The sequence below is a fragment of the Ranitomeya imitator genome, chromosome 4 (assembly GCF_032444005.1).
Source record: "Ranitomeya imitator isolate aRanImi1 chromosome 4, aRanImi1.pri, whole genome shotgun sequence".
NCBI classification, from domain to species: Eukaryota; Metazoa; Chordata; class Amphibia; order Anura; family Dendrobatidae; genus Ranitomeya; species Ranitomeya imitator.
Window position 1 is genome coordinate 531,080,193 of NC_091285.1, and position 25,143 is coordinate 531,105,335.

A 25,143-nucleotide genomic window follows, 5' to 3' on the forward strand; every position below is an offset into this window, starting at 1 on the left:
AAAGAATAAAAACTGAAAATGTAGGCCCCTTAAAAAATAGTGAGGAAAGAATGGTTGTAGATGACGAGGAAAAAGCTAACATATTAAACACCTTCTTCTCCACGGTATTCACGGTGGAAAATGAAATGCTAGGTGAAATCCCAAGAAACAATGAAAACCTTATATTAAGGGTCACCAATCTAACCCAAGAAGAGGTGCGAAACCGGCTAAATAAGATTAAAATAGATAAATCTCCGGGTCCGGATGGCATACACCCACGAGTACTAAGAGAACTAAGTAATGTAATAGATAAACCATTATTTCTTATTTTTAGTGACTCTATAGCGACAGGGTCTGTTCCGCAGGACTGGCGCATAGCAAATGTGGTGCCAATATTCAAAAAGGGCTCTAAAAGTGAACCTGGAAATTATAGGCCAGTAAGTCTAACCTCTATTGTTGGTAAAATATTTGAAGGGTTTCTGAGGGATGTTATTCTGGATTATCTCAATGAGAATAACTGTTTAACTCCATATCAGCATGGGTTTATGAGAAATCGCTCCTGTCAAACCAATCTAATCAGTTTTTATGAAGAGGTAAGCTATAGACTGGACCACGGTGAGTCATTGGACGTGGTATATCTCGATTTTTCCAAAGCGTTTGATACCGTGCCGCACAAGAGGTTGGTACACAAAATGAGAATGCTTGGTCTGGGGGAAAATGTGTGTAAATGGGTTAGTAACTGGCTTAGTGATAGAAAGCAGAGGGTGGTTATAAATGGTATAGTCTCTAACTGGGTCGCTGTGACCAGTGGGGTACCGCAGGGGTCAGTATTGGGACCTGTTCTCTTCAACATATTCATTAATGATCTGGTAGAAGGTTTACACAGTAAAATATCGATATTTGCAGATGATACGAAACTATGTAAAGCAGTTAATACAAGAGAAGATAGTATTCTGCTACAGATGGATCTGGATAAGTTGGAAACTTGGGCTGAAAGGTGGCAGATGAGGTTTAACAATGATAAATGTAAGGTTATACACATGGGAAGAGGGAATCAATATCACCATTACACACTGAACGGGAAACCACTGGGTAAATCTGACAGGGAGAAGGACTTGGGGATCCTAGTTAATGATAAACTTACCTGGAGCAGCCAGTGCCAGGCAGCAGCTGCCAAGGCAAACAGGATCATGGGGTGCATTAAAAGAGGTCTGGATACACATGATGAGAGCATTATACTGCCTCTGTACAAATCCCTAGTTAGACCGCACATGGAGTACTGTGTCCAGTTTTGGGCACCGGTGCTCAGGAAGGATATAATGGAACTAGAGAGAGTACAAAGGAGGGCAACAAAATTAATAAAGGGGATGGGAGAACTACAATACCCAGATAGATTAGCGAAATTAGGATTATTTAGTCTAGAAAAAAGACGACTGAGGGGCGATCTAATAACCATGTATAAGTATATAAGGGGACAATACAAATATCTCGCTGAGGATCTGTTTATACCAAGGAAGGTGACGGGCACAAGGGGGCATTCTTTGCGTCTGGAGGAGAGAAGGTTTTTCCACCAACATAGAAGAGGATTCTTTACTGTTAGGGCAGTGAGAATCTGGAATTGCTTGCCTGAGGAGGTGGTGATGGCGAACTCAGTCGAGGGGTTCAAGAGAGGCCTGGATGTCTTCCTGGAGCAGAACAATATTGTATCATACAATTATTAGGTTCTGTAGAAGGACGTAGATCTGGGTATTTATTATGATGGAATATAGGCTGAACTGGATGGACAAATGTCTTTTTTCGGCCTTACTAACTATGTTACTATGTTATGTTACTAAGGGTATGTGCCAACGAACAGTAATTGCTGCAGATTTGATGCTGTGTATTTATGCAGCATTAAACCCGCAGCAGCCAGATGTTACAGCCTAGTGGATAGGATTTCTGGAAATCCCATGTCCACCATGCGTCTACAGACACCTGCAAATCACCCGCAGAGACTGACATGCAGTGCACCTTTCAAGACCGCAAAATGTCAATTTTTCTTGCAGAGATGCTATTCTCCACAAGAGAAATTACATCAATAAAATGTATCGGATGCGGTAAATCCGCATGATTCAGTGAACACATGCAGATTCACCTGCGCTCAAAAGAAGGCAGAATGACTGCACCCAGGAAAGTAAGGTTGGGTGGAACTAGCAGCGCTTTGGACACAGAGCATGTTCATTGTGTCCAAAGCGCTGCTAGTTCCACCCAAACTTACTTTCCTGGGTGCAGTGATTCTGACACAATCAGAGCTTTTAGATTTAGCATGAAGCAAAGCCGAGAAGGGTAACCCATCAGTCCGTAGACAGTGAGGTGCCTATCACAGGAGGGGGTGTGTGGGACAACCAGCTAGTCCCTGCAATGATAAGCTACTAGTGCTGAAAGAATCATTGAAAGCAAACAAAACATCAGCGCTTGATAAGAAGACATAGCTGAAGTCTGTGTTTTAACCCTTACTTCATGATGTCTGCAAAACATGCTTACATGCTTACAGGTTCCCTTTAAACTCTGTAATCAAATTTATCTACCACTGACATCTGCTCAGAGTTGCCAATCATCCAGAAATTCCTGGATAATCTGTAAAACTTGGGTCTTTTTTTCCCCATAACCCTCTATGTGTAAAAAATAAGTTGGATATCCAGAAAAAATAATGTTGCGAAACCTTGCATCTGCTACTTAATTAAAGCTTTTAGCATATATCACATACCAGTGTAAGACAAGCTACAGGCTCATGCACAAAGTCATATTACAGATTGATGTATAGATCCATAATACTGTGCAGACTGCTGTAAAACCATTCTGTATCTTAGATTTTACACAGTGTTTTTTTGGTCATAATCTGTTAGAATAAAATATTGTGATACATTTTATGGCTGGGATGACACAAAAAGTAAAAAAATGTGTGCAGTGTTCAGTCCAGCCATATTAACCCTAGTATGCCTGACATCAGAAATCTTCATACTAACGTATTGGGGGCCTTTCAGGCCCCCATGCAAATCATATGGAAAAACACACATATAACTTTTACAAATTTATTTTAACCCCTTCACCCCCGGAGCTTTTTCCGTTTTTTTCGTTTTCGTTTTTCGCTCCCCTCCTTCCCAGAGCCATAACTTTTTTATTTTTCCGTCAATATGGCCATGTGAGGGCATATTTTTTTGCGGGACAAGATGTACTTTTGAATGACATCATTGGTTTTACCATGCCGTGTAACAGAAAACGGGAAAAAAATTCCAAGTGTGATAAAATTGCAAAAAAAGTGCAATATCACACTTGTTTTTTGTTTGGCTTTTTTGCCAGGTTCACCAAATGCTAAAAGTGACCTGCCATTATGATTCTCCAGGTCATTACGAGTTCATAGACACCTAACATGTCTAGGTTATTTTTTATCTAAGTGGTGAAAAAAAATTCCAAAGTTTGCTAAAAAAAAACAAAAAACATTGTGCGATTTTCTGATACCCGTAGCGTCTCCAATTTTCATGATCTGGGGTCAGGTGAGGGCTTATTTTTTGCGTGCCGAGCTGGCGTTTTTAATGATACCATTTTAGTGCAGATACGTTCTTTTGATCGCCCGTTATTGCATTTTAATGCAATGTTGCGGTGACCAAAAAAACGTAATTTGGGCGTTTAGATTTTTTTTTTTGCTACGCCATTTAGTTATCAGGTTAATCATTTGTTTTTATTGATAGATCGGGTGATTCTGAACGCGGCGATACCAAATATGTGTATTTTTTTTTTTAATTGTTTTATTTTGATTGGGGCGAAAGGGGGGTGATTTGAACTTTTATATATTTTTTATTTTTTTATATTTTTAAACACTTTTTTTTTAATTTTGGCATGCTTCAATAGCCTCCATAGGAGGCTAGAAGCATGCACTACACGATCGGCTCTGCTACATAGAGGTGAAGTACAGATCATGCAGCAGAAAGGCAGGTGTACTTTGAACGCCGACCACAGGGTGGCGATCAAAGCAATCGGCCATCAACAACCATAGAGGTCTCAAGGAGACCTCTGGTTGTTATGGCAATGCACCGCTGATCCCCGATCATGTGACGGGGGTCAGCGGTGCGAGCAATTCCGGCCGCGCGGCCGGGAGCGCTAGTTAAATGCCGCTGTCAGTGCTTGACGGCGGCATTTAACTAGTTAATGGGCGCGAGCGGATCACGATTACGCTCACGCTCATTGCGCGCACATGTCAGCTGTACAAAACAGCTGACATGTCGCGGCTTTGAGGTGGGCTCACCGCCGGAGCTTTACAAGAAAGAACCCCTGCTGATAATTGATTTTCCACCTTAATTTGGGTAACACTTTCTATTACATTGCAAAGAAAGATGATTGCATTTTTTTTTCAACTTTGCAGAATATTGTAATTCTCCTTAGAGACGTTTGACTGTGAAACTATATGATTTTCCACTTAAAATGAAGAATATATCTGGCTGAACCTAGTGTTATCTTTTCCGTAGGTATACAGTACACATCAGCTATATATTAACAGACTACCCTGTCAAAGTGGAGGCCAAGAGCTGAATATTTGGTAGACAATTCATTTGACCTGCGTGCAACCTTTGCTCCAACTAGTTAAAGTTTTACAGATTAACTGAAGTGAAGTCCAAGCCCCTACCTCTAGATTGTGAGGAGGTATAAAAGGACCGCATCTCTGTTTTCTGTACCTGCAGAGCATCCTGGCACAATGGCAAAAGGCTTCTACGTCAGCAAGATTGTGGCCTTTGTCGGCATCTTCTTCGCCATAGCTGCAGTGGCGACAATAATTGCTCTAGCAGTCGTTTATGCGAATGAGAAGTCAAATAATAAGGCAGAAAATGGAGGAGGAACCACCACCACCACCACTACTTCTGGTCCAACTAAAACCACCTCAGTAAAACCTACAACTCCTACACCCAATGAAATATGGGATCAATATCGGCTTCAAGGATTTCTATCTCCTCAGCACTATGATATTGACCTCAGACCTGTATTAGTTAAAAATACAGAGGGGCTTTACGTCTTTCATGGGGAAAGCACAGCTCATTTCAAGTGTATTAAAGCTACGGACTATGTCATCATTCACAGTAAGAAACTCAATCATACTTCAAAAGTAGTACGAGATGAAAACAACGTGGCTATCGAAATAATTGAAGACTTTTCAGTAGAAAAAACGAACTATTTGGTACTACGACTCAAAGAACCACTGGTGGTATTAAAAAATTATAAACTTCACACAACCTTTAAAGGAGAACTGGCAGATGACCTGGCAGGATTTTACCGCAGTGAATATGTAGAAGATGGTGTCACCAAGTACGTAACACTGCAATAATGATAGCAATCTATCTATCTAACTATCTATCTCTCTATCTATCTACTGTATTATATAGCTATCATCCATATATCATCTATCTCATATCTATCAACTATCTATCCCATATCTATCTATCATCATCTATCCATCTATCTAATATCTATCTATCTATCTATCTATCTATCTAATATCTATCTATTATCTATCATCTATCTATCATCTATCTCATATATATCTATCTATCTATCATCTATCTATCATCTATCTATATATTATCTATCATCCATCTATCATCTATCTCATATCTATCTATCTCTATCATCTATCATCAATCTGCATGTTTACAGCTGGTTGTTTCTTTTGCTATTTTTTATTGCGAAGAGAAATGCTTTTTAATATGATGTAATGTCATGTAATAATGTAGTTACTGTGATTGGTTGCTCTGTTTTTTTACTAAATTGTACACTTGGTGACAGGATCATTGCCACCACACAAATGCAAGCCCCTGATGCAAGGAAGGCATTTCCGTGCTTTGATGAGCCGGCACTGAAGGCTACTTTTAGCATCATCATCAGACACAAGCCAGAAAATGTAGCACTGTCAAATATGAATATTACAGGTATGTGTTTCCTTATTTGAGAAATTAATACAAAATAAATAATAACTGACTTGTGCTCTGTTCATAGATAGATAGATAGATAAATAGATGATAGATTGATAGATAGAAGGTAGATAGATAGTGTTGATTGCAACCCAACAGCCATAAAATAGAGAAATCCAAAATATTGCAGGCAGCATTCCAAGAGCAAAAAGTTGCAAAAATGTATTCGCCAATGTAAAAAAAACAGAAAGTGTTTTGGATCTAATACACAGTGATTGACACAGGCTCTGTGCATTGGAGCCAAAATGTTGTCTGCTTTTTCACAGTAGCCAATACATTTTTGCAACTTATTGCTCTTGGAGTGCTGCCTGCAATAACTTGGATTTCTATACAGATACAGTGGGTAGAGAAAGTATTCAGACCCCTTTAAATTTGTCACTCTTTGTTTCATTGCAGCCATTTGGTAAATTAAAAAATAACACTTTTTTTCTCATTAATGTACACTCTGAACCCCATCTTGACTGAAAAAAATAGAAATGTACAAATTTTTCCAAATTTATTAAAAAAGAAAAACTGAAATATCACATGGTCATAAGTATTCAGACCCTTTGTTCAGTATTGAGTAGAAACAACCTTTTGAGCTAGTACAGTCATCAGTCTTCTTGGGAATGATGCAACAAGTTTTTCACATCTGGATTTGGGAATCCTTTGCCATTCTTCCTTGCAGATCCTCAGCAGTTCCATCAGGTTGGATGGTGAATGTTGGTGGACAGCCATTTTCAGGTCTATCCAGAGATGCTCAATTAGGTTTAGGTCAGGGCTCTGGGTTGGCCAGTCAAAAATGGTCACAAAGTTGTTCTGAAGCCACTCCTTTGTTATTTTAGCTGTGTGCTTAGGGTCATTGTCTTGTTGGAAGGTGAACCTTCGGCCAAGTCTGAGGTCCAGAGCACTTTGGAAGAGGTTTGCATTCAGGATATCTCTGTACTTGACCACATTCATGCTTCCTTCCATGGCAACCAGTCGTCCTGTCACTGCAGCTGAAAAACACCCCATAGCATGATGCTGCCACCACCATGTTTCACTGTTGGTATTGTATTGGGCAGGTGATGTTCAGTGCCTGGTTTTCTCCACGCATACCGCTTAGAATTATCTGCAAAAATGTCTATCTTCGTCTCATCAGACCAGAGAATCTTATTTCTCATAGTCTGGGAATCCTTCATGTGTTTTTTAGCAACCTCTATGCAGGCTTTCATATGTCTTGCACTGAAGAGTGGCTTCCATGGGCCAATCTGCCATAAAGGCTCAACTGGTGGAGGGCTGCAGTGATTGTTGATTTTGTGGAACTTTCTCCCATCTCCTTACTGCATCTCTGGAGCTTAGCCTCAGTGATCTTGGGGTTCTTCTTTGCCTCTCTCCCCAAGGCTCTTCTCCCACAATTGCTCAGTTTAGCTGGATAGCCAGGTCTAAGAAGATTTCTGGTGGTCCCAAACTTCTTCCATTTAAGGATTATGGAGGCCACTGTGCTCTTAGGAACCTTGAGTACTGCAGAAATTCTTTTGTTATCTTGGCCAGATCTGTGCCTTGCCACAATTCTGTCTCTGAGCTCCTTGGCCAGTTCTTGTGACCTCATGATTCTCATTTGGTCTGACATGCATTGTGAGCTTTGAGATCTTATATAGACAGGTGTGTGCCTTTCCAAATCAAGTCGTATCAGTTCAATTAAACACAGCTGGTCTCCAATGAAGGAGTAGAACATCTCAAGGAGGATTATGAGGAAAAGGACAGCATATGACTTAGGCCGGCGTCACACTTGGCGTAAGACAATACGGTCCGTATATTACGGCCGTAATACGCTGAAAAGTCCCCAAAAAAGTGGTCCGTAGCTCCTCCGTAGGCAGGGTGTGTCAGCGTATTTTGCGCATGGCATCCTCCGTATGTAATCCGTATGGCATCCGTACTGCGTGTTTTTCTCGCAGGCTTGCAAAACCAACACACGGCTATACAAGGGATCCATGTGTTAAAAAAAAAAATTATATATATATATATATATATATATATATATATATGTGTCATTAGACACATATATGTATATATATTATTACTTCATACAGCGCTAGATAGCTTTAAAGCCGGTAATTCAATTACCAGCTTTTGCTTTCTCCTTCCTAAAACCCGACATGATATGAGACATGGTTTACATACAGTAAACCATGTCATATCACCTTTTTTTTTGCATATTCCACACTACTAATGTTAGTAGTGTGTATATGCAAAATTTGTCCGTTCTATCTACTAAATTAAAGGGTTAGATGGCGGAAAAAATTTTCTCCGCCAGAGTAGTAAAGCCAGTGACTGAGGGCAGATATTATAGCCTGGAGAGGGTCCACTGTTATTGCCCCCCCCCCCCCGGCTAAAAACACCTGCCCCCAGCCACCCCAGAAAAGGCACATCTGGAAGATGCGCCTATTCTGGCACTTGGCCACTCTCTTCCCATTCCCGTGTAGCGGTGGGATATGGGGTAATGATGGGTTAATGCCACCTTGCTATTGTAAGGTGACATTAAGCCAAATTAATAATGGAGAGGCGTCAATTATGACACCTATCCATTATTAATCCAATACTAGTAAAGGGTTAAAAAATACACAAACACATTATTAAAAATTATTTTAATGAAAAAATCACAAAGGTTGTTGTAATAATTTATTCTCTAAGAGGCGCCCTCTGCTGGTTGTCCTCATATGAACTCGAGCCTGGGAGCTTTCTAGGAAAGTTCATTAATTAGCAGTGTGGAATATGCAAAAAAAAAAGGTGATATGAGATGGTTTACTGTATGTAAACCATGTCTCATATCATGTCGGGTTTGGAAGGAGATAGCAAAAGCCGGTAATTGAATTACCGGCTTTAAAGCTATCTAGCACTGTATGAAGTAATAATATATATACATATATGTGTCTCACTGACATATATATATATATATATATATATATATATATATATATACCTATTCTACGTGTACACATTTACTCTACCTATTCTATTGTAAGCTGTCAGTGTGATTTTACTGTACACCGCACTGAATTACCGGCTTTTCTCTGTAACAGCGCTGCGTATTTCTCGCAAGTCACACTGCTGGTCCGTGTGTAATCCGTATTTTTGGGGCTTCCATAGACTTTCATTGGCGTTTTTTTTGCGCAATACGGTGACAAACGCAGCATGCTGCAATTTTCTTCGGCCGTACAAAGCCGTATAATACTGATCGGCAGATAGGAGCAGGGGCATAGAGAATAATTGTGCCGTTTGGCGAGTTTTACGGACGTATTTTCTGCGCTCTTACGTCCGTAAAACTCGCAAGTGTGACGGCGGCCTAAATATGAGTGTCTGAGCAAACGATCTGAATACTTATGACCATGTGATATTTCAGATTTTCTTTTTTAATAAATTTGCAAAAATCTCTAAATTTCAGTTTTTTTTCCAGTCAAAATGGGGTGCAGAGTGTACATAAATGTGAAAAAAGGGCTTTTTTGTATTTACCTAATGGCTGCAATGAAACAAAGAGTGAAAAATTTAAAGGGGTCTGAATACTTTCCGTACCCGCTGTAGATGTGAATATATTATGTATGTTTATTAAACTATACACGGAAATTTGGATTTAAAATTTGCCCACACATGTTAAACAAAAAGAGGACATTATGTGGGAGAAGGATAATATACATCAAATATATATGTATAGTTGATATATGAATATATGTAAGAATATATGGTACAGTACATTGAAATAAATGTGCTTAAAAATGTGCTTGATGTTAGAAAAATTAAATAGTACTCTAAAATGTTAATATAGTCTATGATACCATTTGACTTGTTTGGTGATCCATGCAGAGGTACCAAAATCTGCTCATCCATAGTGATAGCACAAAGCCTGTCCTCATGCCTCTGCCTCCCGAAATTCAGCCTACATTATAGTAATTGTTGTGGAAATAGCTGCACTATAACTATTTGCTATGGGCAACAAGGTCCATTTTTTCATTAGGGCTTGTTAACATGTAGTGTTTTTGCTGCGTTTTTTTTCTGAACATATTTTCATGTGGAAAAAACACTGTGCTTTACAGTAGAAGCAAAATAAACAAGGTGTGTAAAAAAAATATAAAAAATGCATGAAAAGACATCTGAAAATGTGTCAAAAGCGCATGTAATGTGCAAAAGTTTTTTTTTCTGCCAACACTCTGCACTTTTCTTGCAGGAAAAAACACTGCAAAAAACACTGTGTGAACATACCCTTAGAGAGTTTTCATAAATATGTCCCTTAGGCCTCCTTCACACGTCCTAGTGATTCCTGTACTAGAAAAACTAGTACCGGTGAGATTCATTGTCCAATGCTGTGTGCCATCCGTGAGTACGTATGTGACATCCGTGTCACATCTGTGTGTCCGTTTACTATCAGTGTCCGTGTGCTATCAATGTGCTGTCCATGGGAGACATATGGACAGGGCCGTATTTAGAGTATATGCTGCCCTAGGCACTTTTCGTGCTGCCTCCCCCATTGTTGAGTATGACTAATACTGACACTGTCGGCAGTGACTTAGGCTACTTTCACATCAGCGATTTTTGCCATTCGCGGCAGATCCGGCAGTTTTTCCGCATCTGTCGCATAACGGATCACTTATGGCAGCACTGTGTTTGGCCTCATTCATTCCCTATGGGAGTTGCGGACATGTGCGGCACTTGCGGTTTTGCCACGATTCGGAAAATGCAGTACTTGCAGCAGTGGAAAAAAAAAGGCTGCTAGCAGTGTTTTTTTGTCTCACCGCAAGTGCAAAACCACAAGTGACGCACATGTCCGCAAGTAGCCATCACTACCTGTCCCTGCACCTTGCTGGCTCATCCCTAACCATCCCTCCCTGACCTAAAACTACACTATAAAGCTTTGGAAAAACAATTTATTAACTGACATGTTCCTATGATAATGAGGGCTCCAGGCTACAGCGTAAGTGCCTTGTTTTCCCTGCGGAGGGCTTCAGGAAGAAAGCCGCCATAGACGGCGCATGCGCAGACTGAGATCGCATCTGGATCAAGATCCCAATCTCCGCATGCGCCGCCTTCAGTGGCCTACAGCTTGAGAAATATGGCCGCCAGGAAAGCAATGCACTCCACTTAGCTCACCGCCAGCATTGCGCCCGCAGCATTGCACTGCTGGGACACCCCCTCCTCCCATTCAGGGCCCGCTGCATTGTACCACTTGTGCCACTGCAGACTTCCAGAGGAAGGGACTCTGCCTCCTGTGATCCTGCTTACAAGACAGGAGACCATTATTACAGGACAAGGTATGTTCTTACAGGACAGGGGATGTGATTACAAGACAGGAGACTTTTATTACAAGACAGGGGACATTATTACAAGACAAGGGACATTATTACAAGACAAGGGACGTTATTACAACACAAGGGACATTATTATAGGTCTGGGGACGTTATTACAGTTCAGGGGACATACTTACAGAACAACGGACGTTATTACAGGACTGGAAACGTTAATAGAGGACAAGGGATGCTATTACTGGACAGGAGACTTTTATTACAAGACAGGGGATGTTATTACAAGACAGGGGACGTTATTACAGAGTGGGGGACATTATTACAGAGTGGGGAACGTTATTACAGGGTGGGGACATGTATATGTTTCACACATACACTGCACAGTGGGCACAGTATACACACAGATTACAGAACAGGGGGCGTTATTACAAGATAATAGACATTATCACAAGACAAGGGACATTATTACAAGACAGGGGACATTATTACAAGACAAGGGACGTTATTACAAGACAAGGGACGTTATTACAAGACAGGGGACGTTATTACAAGACAAGGGGCATTATTACAGGTCAGGGGACGTTATTACAGGTCAGGAGACATACTTATAGGACCCCACAGCAGCCGGAAGACAGAGGTGGGTGGGAGGGCCAACACAGGACTGTCAGGCAGGAACTGAACTTGGTGCCTCAGCGAGGAGGGGGCGGGGCCTGCAGTGTGACTTTTTTCTGCTTCTGGCTCCCTGTGCAGTACACGTGACAGCGCTGGATCCGAGACGCCCGCAGCAGTCGGAAGACTGAAGTGGGTGGGGAGGTGGCCAGGAGGATGGGTGGGTGGACCCGGACTATAAAAAAAATAAACCCTTGCCTTGCTCAGGTGCCGCCCCCCCCTCCCGCATCCTACCACCCTAGGCACGTGCCCTCAGGTGCCTAGTGGCAAATGTGGCCTTACGTATGGAATTAAATGCAGCATAGAAACTGAACATGTTCAAAGATAGAGATAGATAGCAATGAGGAACATAGATAGATAGTAAAAAAAAGATTAAGACAGCCAGTGTCGGACTGGGGCACCTTGGGCCCACCAGACAAAATCATTCTTGGGCCCACTATGCAGCCAGTAGTGTGGTTAAACATGCTAATATCAGGGTATAATATAAGATACTACACTTCCTAAGGTTATAGAAAGAGCTGGTGCCCACATTTTGGAGCAGTCTCAATGATAAATGTCATGTGTATTAACCACTAAACTAATGTTATAGCACCAGTGCTATGGATGGGATTTGACCTGACACTATAATAATAATAATAATAATTTTATTTCTATGGTGCCGACATATTCCGCAGCACTTTACATTTTAGAAGGGACTTGTACATACAATAGACATTACAGCATAACAATAAACACATAGATCAAAACAGATACAAAGAGGAATGAGGGCCCTGCTCGCAAGATTACAATCTATGAGAAAAAGGGAAGACACGAGAGGTGGATGGTAACAATTGCTTTTGTTGTTCGGACCAGCCAAAGTGTAAGAATCGGGTGTTCATGTAATGCTGCATGAATCGGTTATCAGCCTAAATATGTAACAGTACAGACACAGAGGGCTATTAAATGCATAAAGCATGTGAGAACATGATGCCAGGAACCTGGTTACGGTAAAAATTTTGAATAAGCAACACAGACACAGGGATAGTTAGGTTAATGCATTGAGGCGGTAGGCCAGTCTGAACAAGTGCGTTTTTAGGGTACGCTTAAAACTGTGTGGATTGGGGATTAATCGTATTAACCAAGGAAGTGCATTCCAAAGAATTGGCAGAGTATGTGAAAAGTCTTGGAGACGGGAGTGGGAGGTTCTAATTATCGAGGATGCTAACCTCAGCTCTTTAGCAGAACGGAGGGCATGGTTAGCGTGGTAGATTGAGACCAGGGAGGATATGTAGGGTGGTGCTGAGCCATGGAGTGCTTTGTGGATGAGGGTAATAAGTTTGTACTGGATTCTGGAGTGGATGGGTAGCCAGTGTAATGACTGGCACAAGGTAGAGGCATTGGTGCAATGATTGGTGAGGAATATGATCCTGGCTGCAGCATTCAATACATATTGGAGAGAAGAGAGTTTGGTAAGAGGGAGACTGATTAGTAGAGAGTCACAATAGCCCAGACGAGAATGAATAAGAGAAACAGTGAGAGTTTTTGCAGAGTCGAAAGTAAGAAAGGGTCGAATTCTAGAAATGTTTTTGGAGGTGCAGATAACAAGAGCAAGCCAGTGATCGGATGTGGGGGATGAATGAAAGCTAAGAATCAAGTATGACCCCAAGACAGCGGGCATGTTGCTGGGGAATAATGGGGGATCCACACATGGAATTGGCAATGTCGGGCATAGGCACATTAGTAGAGGGAGGAAACACAAGGAGTTCAGTTTTTGACAGGTTCAGTTTCAGACAGAGGGAGGACATGATGTTAGAGACAGTGGACAGACAATAACTAGTGTTATCTAAAAAGGCAGGCTTGATATCAGGAGAAGTGTATAATCGGGTGTCATCAGCATAATGATGGTACTGGAAACCAAATCTGATTGTTTGACCAATAGGGGCAGTATACAAAGAGAAGAGGAGGGGGCCTAGAACTGATCCTTGAAGAACTCCAACAGTAAAGGGAAGATGAGAGCAGGTGGAGCCAGCAAAAGATCTAGTGAAGGAGCGGTCAGAGAGATAGGAGGAGAACCATAGAGAATGGTGTCCTTGAGACCAATGGAGCAGAGCATAGTGAGGAAGAGCTGATGATCCACAGTGTTGAATGCTGCAGAGAGATCCAAGAGAATTAGCATGGAGTAGTGACCATTAGATTTAGCTGATAGTAGATCATTAGAGACTTTAGTAATGGCAGTTTCAGTAGAGTGTAATGCGTGGAAACCAGATTGTAGAGGGTTGAGAAGAGTTACCTGAGAGATAGCGGATAAGACGGGAGTGGACCAAGTGTTCCAGGAGTTTAGAGATGAAGGGAAGATTAGAGACTATAGATTTGACATGAACAATGTCACTCTCACTTTATGCTGATTTCCATTGTAGATATTCTGCAGCAAATACATTATGTGAATGTCCTCACTAATGTTGGTGGGGGCCCTAGATTACTTATGCATGACATTATTAGTGATATTAAAAAAGAGCATTCCCTCACATCCCCCCCTACTTATAAGGCCATAACTTTTTATGAAGGGCTTAATTTTCTTAGTGTTGGGGGAAAAAACTTTAGTCCATCAGGGGTGATACAGGGAGAGGGGCTCAGTCAGAGGTGATACAGGGAGAGGGGGCTCAGTCAGTCAGGTGTGATACAGGGAGAGGGGCTCAGTCAGTCAGGGGTGATACAGGGAGAGAGGGCTCAGTCAGTCAGTTGGGTGATACAGGGAGATGGGGGTCAGTCAGGCGTGATACAGGAAGGGGGGCTCAGTCAGTCAGGGGTGTTAAATGGAGAGGGGCTCAGTCAGTCAGGGGTGTTACAGGGAGAAGGGCTCAGTCAGTCAGGGGTGATACAGGGAGAGGGGCTAAGTCAGGGGTGCCAGAGGGAGAGGGGCTCAGTCAGAGGTGATATAGGGAGAGGGGGCTCAGTCAGTCAGGCGTGATACAGGAAGGGGGGCTCAGTCAGTCAGGGGTGTTAAATGGAGAGGGGCTCAGTCAGTCAGGGGTGTTACAGGGAGAGGGGCTCAGTCAGTCAGGGGTGATACAGGGAGAGGGGCTAAGTCAGGGGTGCCAGAGGGAGAGGGGCTCAGTCAGAGGTGATATAGGGAGAGGGGGCTCAGTCAGTCAGGCCTGATACACAGAGAGGTGCTCAGTTAGGGGTGATACAGGGAGAGAGGGCTTAGACAGTCAGTTGGGTGATACAGGGAGAGGGGGCTCAGTCAGTCAGGCGTGATACAGGGAGAGGGGCTCAGTTATTCAGGGGTGATACCGAGAGAGGGGGCTCAGTCAGTCAGGGGTGATACAAGAAGAGGGGGCGCAGTCAGTCAGGGGCAATAGAGGGAGAGGGGGCTCAGTCACTCAGGGGTGATAGAGAGAGGTATCAGTCAAGGGTGATACAAGGAGAGGGGGCGCAGTCAGTTGGGGTGATAGAGAGAGGACTCAGAGGTGACATAAGGAGAGGGCTCAGAGGCAGTCAGTCAGGGATGATAGGAGAAATTAGGGAACAGGGCCTTCATTCATCCCTAGGTGACTAAACCCCCCTCTTTCACCCATGACTTAAGCCCCACTCCATTTTTAGTTACTGTTAGATCTGGCAGGGGGCCTCAGTTAGTTATATGTAATGCTCAGGTAGTCAGGTGCATAGATCAGACTCATTTTGTTCTACACCACCTGTCTCCCTCTTCTCCTCTTCTCACGCTCTTTAAGTCTTTATATATCACAGCATGGATCTTTACTTGAGCTGTGCTGTACAGCAGAGGAGAAGACACAGATAAGACTAAACCTGATTGGCTGCTCTGCGGCCAATCAATGTTAGCCTTGTCAACAGCAGCACTGCTCTCCGTGCTGGTTCAACACAGGGAAGAGCACTGAGCAGTGTCATGATGACATCAAGACGGAACAGCGCTCTGTTACATACAAACGATTATCCGCAGTCTGCAGCAGGCGAGTGTCAGCTGTAATGCGAGCAGTGGTCTCCTTGTTTGTGCAACACTGGGAGGAGAGTAGTAACACGATGGGAGGAGTCATGTGTACTGCTTACCTCTCTTCCCAGCATGAGACAACCCATGAGAGCAATGCGCTCATTACATCTGGCACACTCGCCTGCTGCAGGCTGCGGATAATCATTTGTATATAGCAGAGCGATGTTCCTTCCTCATGTCTTTTTGTATCACCACTACTCCTAGAGTTAGACAACAGGGAGAGTGGTGTATGCATGATCGCTAACACATTTTTCTATGCCAGCAGGTGCCAGGGCCCACCAGAGAATCCTTCGGTCCTCCAGTGGGCCAGTCCAACCCTGAAGACAGCACTCCTTAGAAAAAAATATAGTGGTCTATTAACCCATATAGGCTCCTGCGACATTTTGGCTCATGCCGTGAACCTTTCTCAAGCAATGTGAATTAAGAACAAGCAGAGTATTTGACAACACATCCATAATAAATTGATTAAGACAATAAAGTGCAAAGGTGCCATACAAATTTGTAAAGATAATTACCATATATAAGTATGCAATCAATATTTGACGAGTCACATAATAAGGTGCATATAAGTAGGTAATGTACAAGAAAACATACATAGACTCACCCCAATGAGCCAAATGTAAACAATCCAAAACTCGGCGTCTCCTAGGTCAATTTGCGCATGTCACAATTTATCATGGATGTGTTATTAAATACTCTGCTTGTTCACAATTCACATTGCTTGAGAAAGGGTAACACCTTGAGATGAAATGTTGCAGGAGGCTATATGGGCTAATGGAACCCTATATTTTGGCTCAGAAGGAGTGCTATCTTCATCTTTGTTGTACTATATTGAGGATCGTTCTATGCTTGGAAGGTCTGGCACCCATTTGTCACATACTGCTTGCTAGTGCTGCTTTCAACTTTCTTTTAAATTTAGATATAGTGTGATGCAGTGACCCCTGTGACAGCTAGGGGGCACTGTGAGTGCCCCTTGGGATGTGCATGGAAGCATATCTATTGTGATATTCGTGGTGAAACAGTGACTGGCTGTGTTGTGAATGGCCGATATGTGTCGCAGAGGGAGTCTGTGTAGTAAGTCTGATGCAATGTTGTTGTTCTGGGACCTGTAGTCCCTCAAGTGTGTATATGTAGGGTGTAGCTGTAAGGGAGACTTACTAGGCTAGTTGTGTGAGATGGGCGGGACCACCTAGCCACACATCCACACTCCCATCCAGGGGAGTGGTTTAAGGGTATATAATGTGACCAGGGTGTGGGTCACATGTTCCCTGTGTATGGTGTTCCTGTGTGGTTCCAGTGAAAGGTCCTGGAGAGCCTGTGTGTTGGGAGGTCCTGGGAGTAGGACCGGATCCCTGAATAGCACACTGAACCACCTGTGTTGAATTTCCTGGGAGTAGGAGTTCTGAATAGCACATGGTGGGGCTTTGGACCTGGTGAGCCGGGTGTGTTGGATTTTCCTGGGAGTAGGAGTCCTGAATAGCACACTGAACAACCTGTGTTGGACGAGGTCCTGAAGAGCACATGGTGGGGCTTTGGACTTGCTGGAGGCCTGGGGTGTTGGTCTGATGTCCTGAATAGCACCCGGACAGGTCACATGTGCGGTTCATGTGGGGAAGCAACCGTCCTTCGGTGGGTCTGGACTGACTAAGATATGCTGCAAAGGCAAGTTGGTGATCCCTGTGAGGCAGCTTTCCCAGAGGACTGACAAGGAGTCAGCAGGTGGAGCAGGAGCTCCCGTCAGGTACTTGTACAGACTGTTGGTACCTGTGTGAAATGAACTGTGTGGTAACCCACGGCAACTGGTCAGGGGAGGACCAGCGTGTTTAGTTGCTGCAAACCTGTAATGTCATATGTTGGTGCCTGTTGTGCTCAATGGACATTGGTGAAGTGTACGGCGTACGGAGACCCATGGTACTGGGCGAAGTGAGAGGCCCAGCATGTTTAGTGTCCGTGAAACAAAGCCATATATGAAGTGTACAAAGCTGCCAGTTACTGCCAGTTAATATCACTAGTTGGTGCCTATTGTGTTCTATGGAATGTATAATATGAACTGTGCATAACCCGGTTTATGACCTTTAATAAACCACATGGACTGTTTTGTGTTCAAAAATCGTGCCTGACTACGTTAATCCCGTGCCAAGCGAGTGTCCCCCAATACACTTAGTGAGAGCAATCTTACAATAGATAGATATAGAAAGATACGATAGATATAATTATGTTACTGTGATTTGTAATCAGTGCTGTGCATGCTTATTTTTCTGTACTTGTAATAAATAAATAAATAAAAAAGGCATGTGGTCCCGTGTAATTTTTATAATCAGCTGTAAGAATATGCACTTACATTACCCTTACACTGATATAATCCCCCTAAAGCTAGATGATGCTAATATTCTTGGATGAGGCCAATAGCCACAAAGGTTCCCAGGTAGAGGCATAGCTAGGGTTTTGGTTCAGGGGGGGGCGAAGCTTCTGAGTGGGCCCCTAACCAGGTAACCTTGATTAAAGCTAGCTGGGTGACGCACCCTAATACTGGAGGAGAACCTCAGCAGATGACCACGCTATTACTGAAGATAATCCAATATATAAAGCTGAATGTGTGTATATGTGTGTGTGTGTGTGTATGTGTGTATGTCCGGGATTGGCATCTGCACCGTCGCAGCTACAGCCACAAAATTTTGCACAGTCACACGTCTGGACCCCGAGAGCGTCATAGCCTATGTTGTGAGGTGAAATTTTAACCCCGCGCTTACCAATTCACCAAACAATTTTGGCCCTATCTACATAATGGGGAAAAGTGAAAGGAAAAGTGTTGGAGGCAAATTGACAGCTGCCAGATGTGAACAAGGGGGACTTAAAGAATGAGAGCGATGGCGCCAAAGAGTATATACCGTACCGTAGATACTAGCCCTACAGAACATATAAGAGATCACAGCACAGTTACAGATAATGACTTACCGCTGACGTCCTTTCTGATGGAGTCGTTCACTTTTCTGGTCTTTTCCATCTGGCCCAGACCGACATGACGACTTCTCAAGCCACGACTCATCTGCAGAGAATACAACAAAGGCACGTTTCACTTCTCAAATTCCAGCCCCATCACCATCTATTCCCAACCTGCACAAACTCCTTATCCTGCTGATACCCCAATACTGAGCCGCTGCTGCCGTACGTGTCCCTATTACTGCCCCTGATACCTCAATACTGAGCGGCTGCTGCCGTATGTGTCCCTATTACTGTCCCTGATACCCCAGTACTGAGTCGCTGCTGCCATATGTGTCCCTATTGCTGCACCTGATACCCCAATACTGAGCTGCTGCTGCCGTATGTGTCCCTATTACTGCCCCTGATATCCCTGATACCCCAATATTGAGACGCTGCTGCCGTATGTGACCCTACTACTGCCCCTGATACCCCAATATTGAGACGCTGCTGCCGTATGTGACCCTACTACTGCCCCTGATACCCCAATACTGAGCCACTGCTGCCGTATGTGACCCTATTACTGCCCCTGATACCCCAATACTGAGCCGCTGCTGCCGTATGTGTCCCTATTGCTGCACCTGATACCCCAATACTGAGCCGCTGCTGCCATATGTGTCCCTATTGCTGCACCTGATACCCCAATACTGAGCTGCTGCTGCCGTATGTGTCCCTATTACTGCACCTGATACCCCAATACTGAGCCGCTGCTGCCATACAGTATGTGTACCTATTACTGCACCTGATACCCCAATACTGAGCCGCTTCTGCCCTATGTGTCCCTGTGCACACCGATACAGTTACAGTAGCGTAGCTCCAGGTGGGCCCCCTCTGAGCTCCGGGCCCAGGGCGACCGCACCCTCTGCAAGGTAGCTACACTACTGTTTCCAGGCTATTAATATCAGCTCACAGTTGTTTGCTTAGCCTTTTCTGTTTATTATAGGGGTGACCTTAAAGAAAAATGACGTGAGGTCCCCCCTATATTTACTAACCACAAAAGCTAAACAGATAGTTGCAGACTGATATTAAATAGCCTAGGAAGGGGCCATGGATATTGGGCCCCCTCCCAGACTAATAACATCAGCCCTCAGCCTCCTCAGAAACGGTGCATCCATCAGATGCACCAATTCTGGCATTTAGCCTCCGCTGATCCCACTTGCCTTGGTGTGGTGGCAAGTGGGGTAATAATTGTGGGGTTGATGTCAGCTGTTTTATGGCGGCTGACATAAAGCCCAGGGGTTAGTAATGGCGAGGAGTCCCCATTTTCAAATGTAAACAACCAGTGTAAATTCCTTTATTTGAAATGAAAACTCCCTGACCCTCTTTTAGCTGTTTAATCAACAAAAATAAAATGAAAAAGCAAAATTATACTCAATTTTCCGCTGATAATCCATTAATGGCCATGTCTCACGACGATCAGTGATGCGACCTTTCACCACATCATCCGGAACACGCAGAGCTGGGAGTGATAAGCTCTGCCTGTGACTTGTGGTAACTTTAACGTGCACATTGAATACAATAGGCGTGCATATGTCTGTATTTGCGGTCTTTAAAAATGGACCGCATACAGACATATAAAATGGATGTGTGAAGAAGGCTTTAGTGTGTTCTTCTTTAGCTACAATTATATCAATTATACTAAGCTTTACATCCCCTAAAAACCCTCTGAAAATAAAACATTTTTTGTGAAATAATTGATGTATACATAGATGAAAAAACTTGTTCACCATCACACATATTGCGTTGTTGCATTTATTTAATAATTTTGAAAAAATAAAAGTATTTTTGTTTCAGATGTCTACACTGAGATGTGGAATGATGAGGCTTGGAATGTCACAACTTTTGAAAAGACTCCAAAGATGTCAACTTATCTGGTGGCCTTTATAGTTTCTGAATTTGATTATGTTAGTAATGACACTGTGAGTACCTAGCTACATATTTATCTATCATCTATTTACCCACTGGCGAACACGGAGAGAAAAGGGCCCCTGTGCTAAAACTATATATGGGTCCTTTGCAGCCCAACAGTTCATCATTATAATATCCAAGTGCAATGCGATGTTTCACATGCACCCATAGACTTATATGAGTGCGTGCGATCCCAATTCAGGATGCAATCGTAGCATGCTGCCATTTTTTCCCCTTTCGATTGCGATACCAATGGAGCAGGGGAAAAAACACCATTGACAGCAGAAGCATAGGATTAAATTGGTAAGCTTTTAAATCGGATTGCATTCATCCGATTTAATGGCAAGTGGGAGCAAACACTATCATTGACTAACAGCTGTGAGTTAATGCCTGGGTGTGCTTACAGATGTCGCTTACAGTATAGTGAGCGGTGACTGTACCAGTGCTGGCACGCTGCATGACTGAAAGCTGGTGACAAGGGTAACAGGAAAAAATGGACCACAAAATTTGTTGTGTAATTTCTTCTGAGCATGCCTATACCCAATATCAGGGAGAAAATCACTGGGTGCATGGCAGAGCTCAGAAGGGAAGGAGCGCGTTTGACTTCTTGAATGCAAAATTTGCTGGAACAATTGGCCAACGCCATGTCGCGTTAGGAGAGCCTCTGATGTGCCTAACCAGTAAAATTCCCCCACAAGTGAAACCATTTTGGAAACTAGACTCATCAGGGAACTGATCTAGATGTGTGTTGAGCATATTGAACCCTCAGGTGCTTCACAGAAGTTTATAACGTTGAGCCATAAAAATTAAATCAAATTTTCCCCACAGATATGATTTCAGCAAAAAATATTGCATTTTCATAGGAGTAACAGGAGAAATTGCACAATACAATTTGTTGTGCGTTTTCTCCTAAGTACGCTGATACCCTACATGAGGTAGAATACCACTGTTTGGGTGCAAGGCAGGGCTCGGAAGGGAAGGAGCGTCATTTGACTTTTTGAATGTAAAATTTCCTGGAATCATTAGCGGACGTCATGTCCCATTTGGGGAGTCTATGATGTGCCTAAACAGTGGAAACCCACCACAAGTGACCACATTTTGGAAAATAGACCCCTCAAGGAATGTACAATTTCTACTAAACGTGGTAATACTCCATATGTACAGTACTACTTTGCCATACGTAGAGACTCGGGAGGAACAGAGCGCTATTTGCCTCCTGGAGCGTAGATTTTCCTAGAAGAGTTTGCGGACTCCATATACAAAGCCTCTAATTGCTAGAAGAGCAGAATCCCCCCTCAAGTGACCCCATTTTGTAAATTATACCCCTTTTGGAATTTATCTACAGATGTAGTGATGATTTTGACTCCATGGCTCTATGTTGCTTAGGCACACTGTGGGGCTCAGAAGGGAGGGAGCATTTGGATTTGGGAGCACAGAATTTGTTGAATTTATTTTGGAGAGTTATGGAGCCATTTTGCTTTTCCAGAGCCTTTGTGCCACCAGTAACATGGAAGCCCCCTATATTCCCATGAACAGTTGACCTGAGTGGGGACTTGCTTTTTGTGGATTGAGTTGAAGCTTTTATTGGGAACATTTTACATAACGTTTGAGATCACATTTATCTGGCACACTACGCTGAGCACATACCTTGGGGTGTCCGTCTAATTCATTGAGTGACATGATTAAGATGAAACCCTCGAAGGATCCATTCACTATAAGGAGACAGCAGAGTTACTCTGTTCCGCAGTGTCCATCTTTTCAGAAGAGCACAAAACTGTGGCCAACAGCACTTTTATGCAATCCTAAAAAGACGGACACAGTCAGATCACAGGTCAGCTGGCATCCACAATGCCTCCATATGCCTCATTATAGGGAATCTTCTGCCAGAGGTTCCATCTGAATCACGTATTTCAGAAATTTACACAGAAACCCTGGTGTAAGCGCTCAATGCAGAGCACAGGATAATACTGGGTTTTATGTTTGGCTGCTGTCACACACTAGAAGACGCTTTTTATTGCAAAAAGTAGTGTTTGCATCACCACATTTTGAGAGCTATAATTTTTCCATATTTTTGTTTTGCCCACAATGTCATGTGAGGGCTTGTGTTCTGTGAGACGAGTTGACGTTTTTATTGGTACTCAAATAGAGCAAAAGTAATCCTCACAGCTGCAGTACCTCTTCGGGACACCTGACTATGTCAGGAATGCTGTAGGCATTCATGCCTGGGCTCTAGGGTGCGAACCCCAGAAAAAAAACAGAACATCTAGTCCATGCAAAAAGAAGAAAAGGGTAGCACTCACCATCCCATAAAATACACTTTATTGAAGCTGATTAAAACATGCAAGGCAGGAGAGTCTCAGGTGGCATGTAATGGACGACGGTCGTTTCGCGCAATTGTGCTTCTACGGGCCTAAGTACATGTTCCTAGTGAAAACTATCTAAAAATACCCACTTGGCCTTCACTAAAGTTAACTGATTGGGCGCCAATATTAAATTGCTAATATCTCCACAACAAAGAGGCCAAATTAAAAACACATATACCATATACATTTTTTCCACTATACAGTCACTATTGCATGGTGCGTCAGGTTCAGCGAAACATTTGGAAGAAGATTCTATTTAAATGAGATCTATCACAAATATTTTATATTAATGATTATGATTTATGTGATTATGTACTGTATATTTATAACAGTATTAACCCCTTAGTGACTGATCCAATTTTTTTTTAAACTCACCAGTGTTACTTTATGTGGTAATAACTCTGGAACGCTTCAACATATCCCAGTGATTATGAGATTTTTTTTTGTGACACATTATGCTTTATGATAATGGTACATTTAGGTCGATATGTTTTGTGATTATTTATAAAAAATGTCAGAAATTTGAGAAAAATGTTCAAAAATTAGCAATTTTCAAGCTTTGAATGATTATCCCTTTAAGGGCTTGTTTCCATTTGCGAGATATGCGTCCGAGTCTCGCATGTGGAAACGAAGCTCTGGCGCCGGCACTCCAGAGCGGAGCGTGCGGCCGCATAGGAACACATGCAACCGCACGCTCCGCTCCGGAGTGCTGGCACCAGAGCTTCGTTTCCACATGCCAGACTCCGACGTATATCTCGCAAATGGAAACAAGCCCTAATCCAGAAAGTCATAACACACAAAAACATTACTAAATAAAATTTCCCACATGTCTGCTTTACATCAGCATCATTTATAAAATGTTCTTTCATTTTGTTAGCATGTTAGGAGGTTTAAAAATGTAGCATTAATTTTTAATTTTTTTCAAGGAAATTTGCAAAACTTAATTTTTTAGGGACCTATCCATGATTGAAATGCCTTTAGTGGTCCCATATATTGGGAAACCCCCAAAAGTTATACGATTTTAAAAACAGCACTCCCTGACATATTGAAAACTGCTGTCAGGTAATTTATTAACCCTTCAGGTGATTTTCAGGAATTAATGCAAAGTTGCATGACAGAAATGAAAATGTGCATTTTTACCACCTAAATGTCTCTAACTTCGGAACAGGTTACTATAGCCATCAGACTGTAAGGCCATTATTTGGTCATGAATTGTCATGGCAAACACCAGGACCACACAATCATGATCTGAGGGCACCGATTGGGATAAAGAGGAAGCCCCCACACTCTGTTAACCATTTATAATGATGTAGTCACTATTGACATCAGCATCTAAGGGGTTAAAAAAAGAGTTGGACGGTGCAAACACTGATTGTGGCTAATGCAGCAAGTAGTCAGCTATAGTGTACAGCCGACAGCTGCTGGATTGTCACCTGTATGGGGAGGCTATTCTCTTATATCTCAGGTCAGTTAAAAGACGTATTGGCTGTCATTAAGGGGTTTGTTATATAATCAAATCATCACAGCCGCTCTACATTGAACACTAAAGGTACCTTCACACTGGCCAACTTAACAAAGATATCGCTAGCGATCCGTGACGTTGCAGCGTCCTGGCTAGCGATATCGTTCAGTTTGACACGCAGCAGCGATCTGGATCCTGCTGTGACATCGTTGGTCGGAGCAGAAAGTCCAGAACTTTATTTCGTCGCTGGACTCCCGCAGACATCGCTGAATCGGCGTGTGTGACGCCGATTCAGCGATGTCTTCACTGGTAACCAGGGTAAACATCGGGTTACTAAGCGCAGGGCTGCGCTTAGTAACCCGATGTTTACCCTGGTTACCAGCGTAAACGTAAAAAAAAACAAACACTACATACTTACCTTCCGGTGTCTGTCCTCCGGCGCTCAGCTTCTCTGCACTAGCGCCGGCCGGCCGTAAAGCAGAGCACAGCCGTACGGTAACATCACCGCTGTGCTTTCCGGCCGGCGCTTACACAATGCAGAGAAGCAGAG

At 43.0% G+C, this 25,143-nt stretch overlaps 1 protein-coding gene across 3 annotated transcripts in view; it reads left to right on the forward strand.

The window, feature by feature from the left end:
- ANPEP (alanyl aminopeptidase, membrane) overlaps positions 1 to 25,143 on the forward strand; it is a 277,202-nt gene that overhangs the window by 154,996 nt on the left and 97,063 nt on the right. For all 3 annotated transcript variants that reach the window (XM_069766191.1, XM_069766190.1, XM_069766189.1), the window contains exons 2-4: positions 4,482 to 5,313; positions 5,791 to 5,933; positions 20,655 to 20,779. In XM_069766191.1, the coding sequence (XP_069622292.1) occupies positions 4,709 to 5,313; positions 5,791 to 5,933; positions 20,655 to 20,779 (873 nt within the window). In that variant the 5' untranslated portion in view covers positions 4,482 to 4,708. The remainder of the gene's footprint in view (positions 1 to 4,481; positions 5,314 to 5,790; positions 5,934 to 20,654; positions 20,780 to 25,143) is intronic.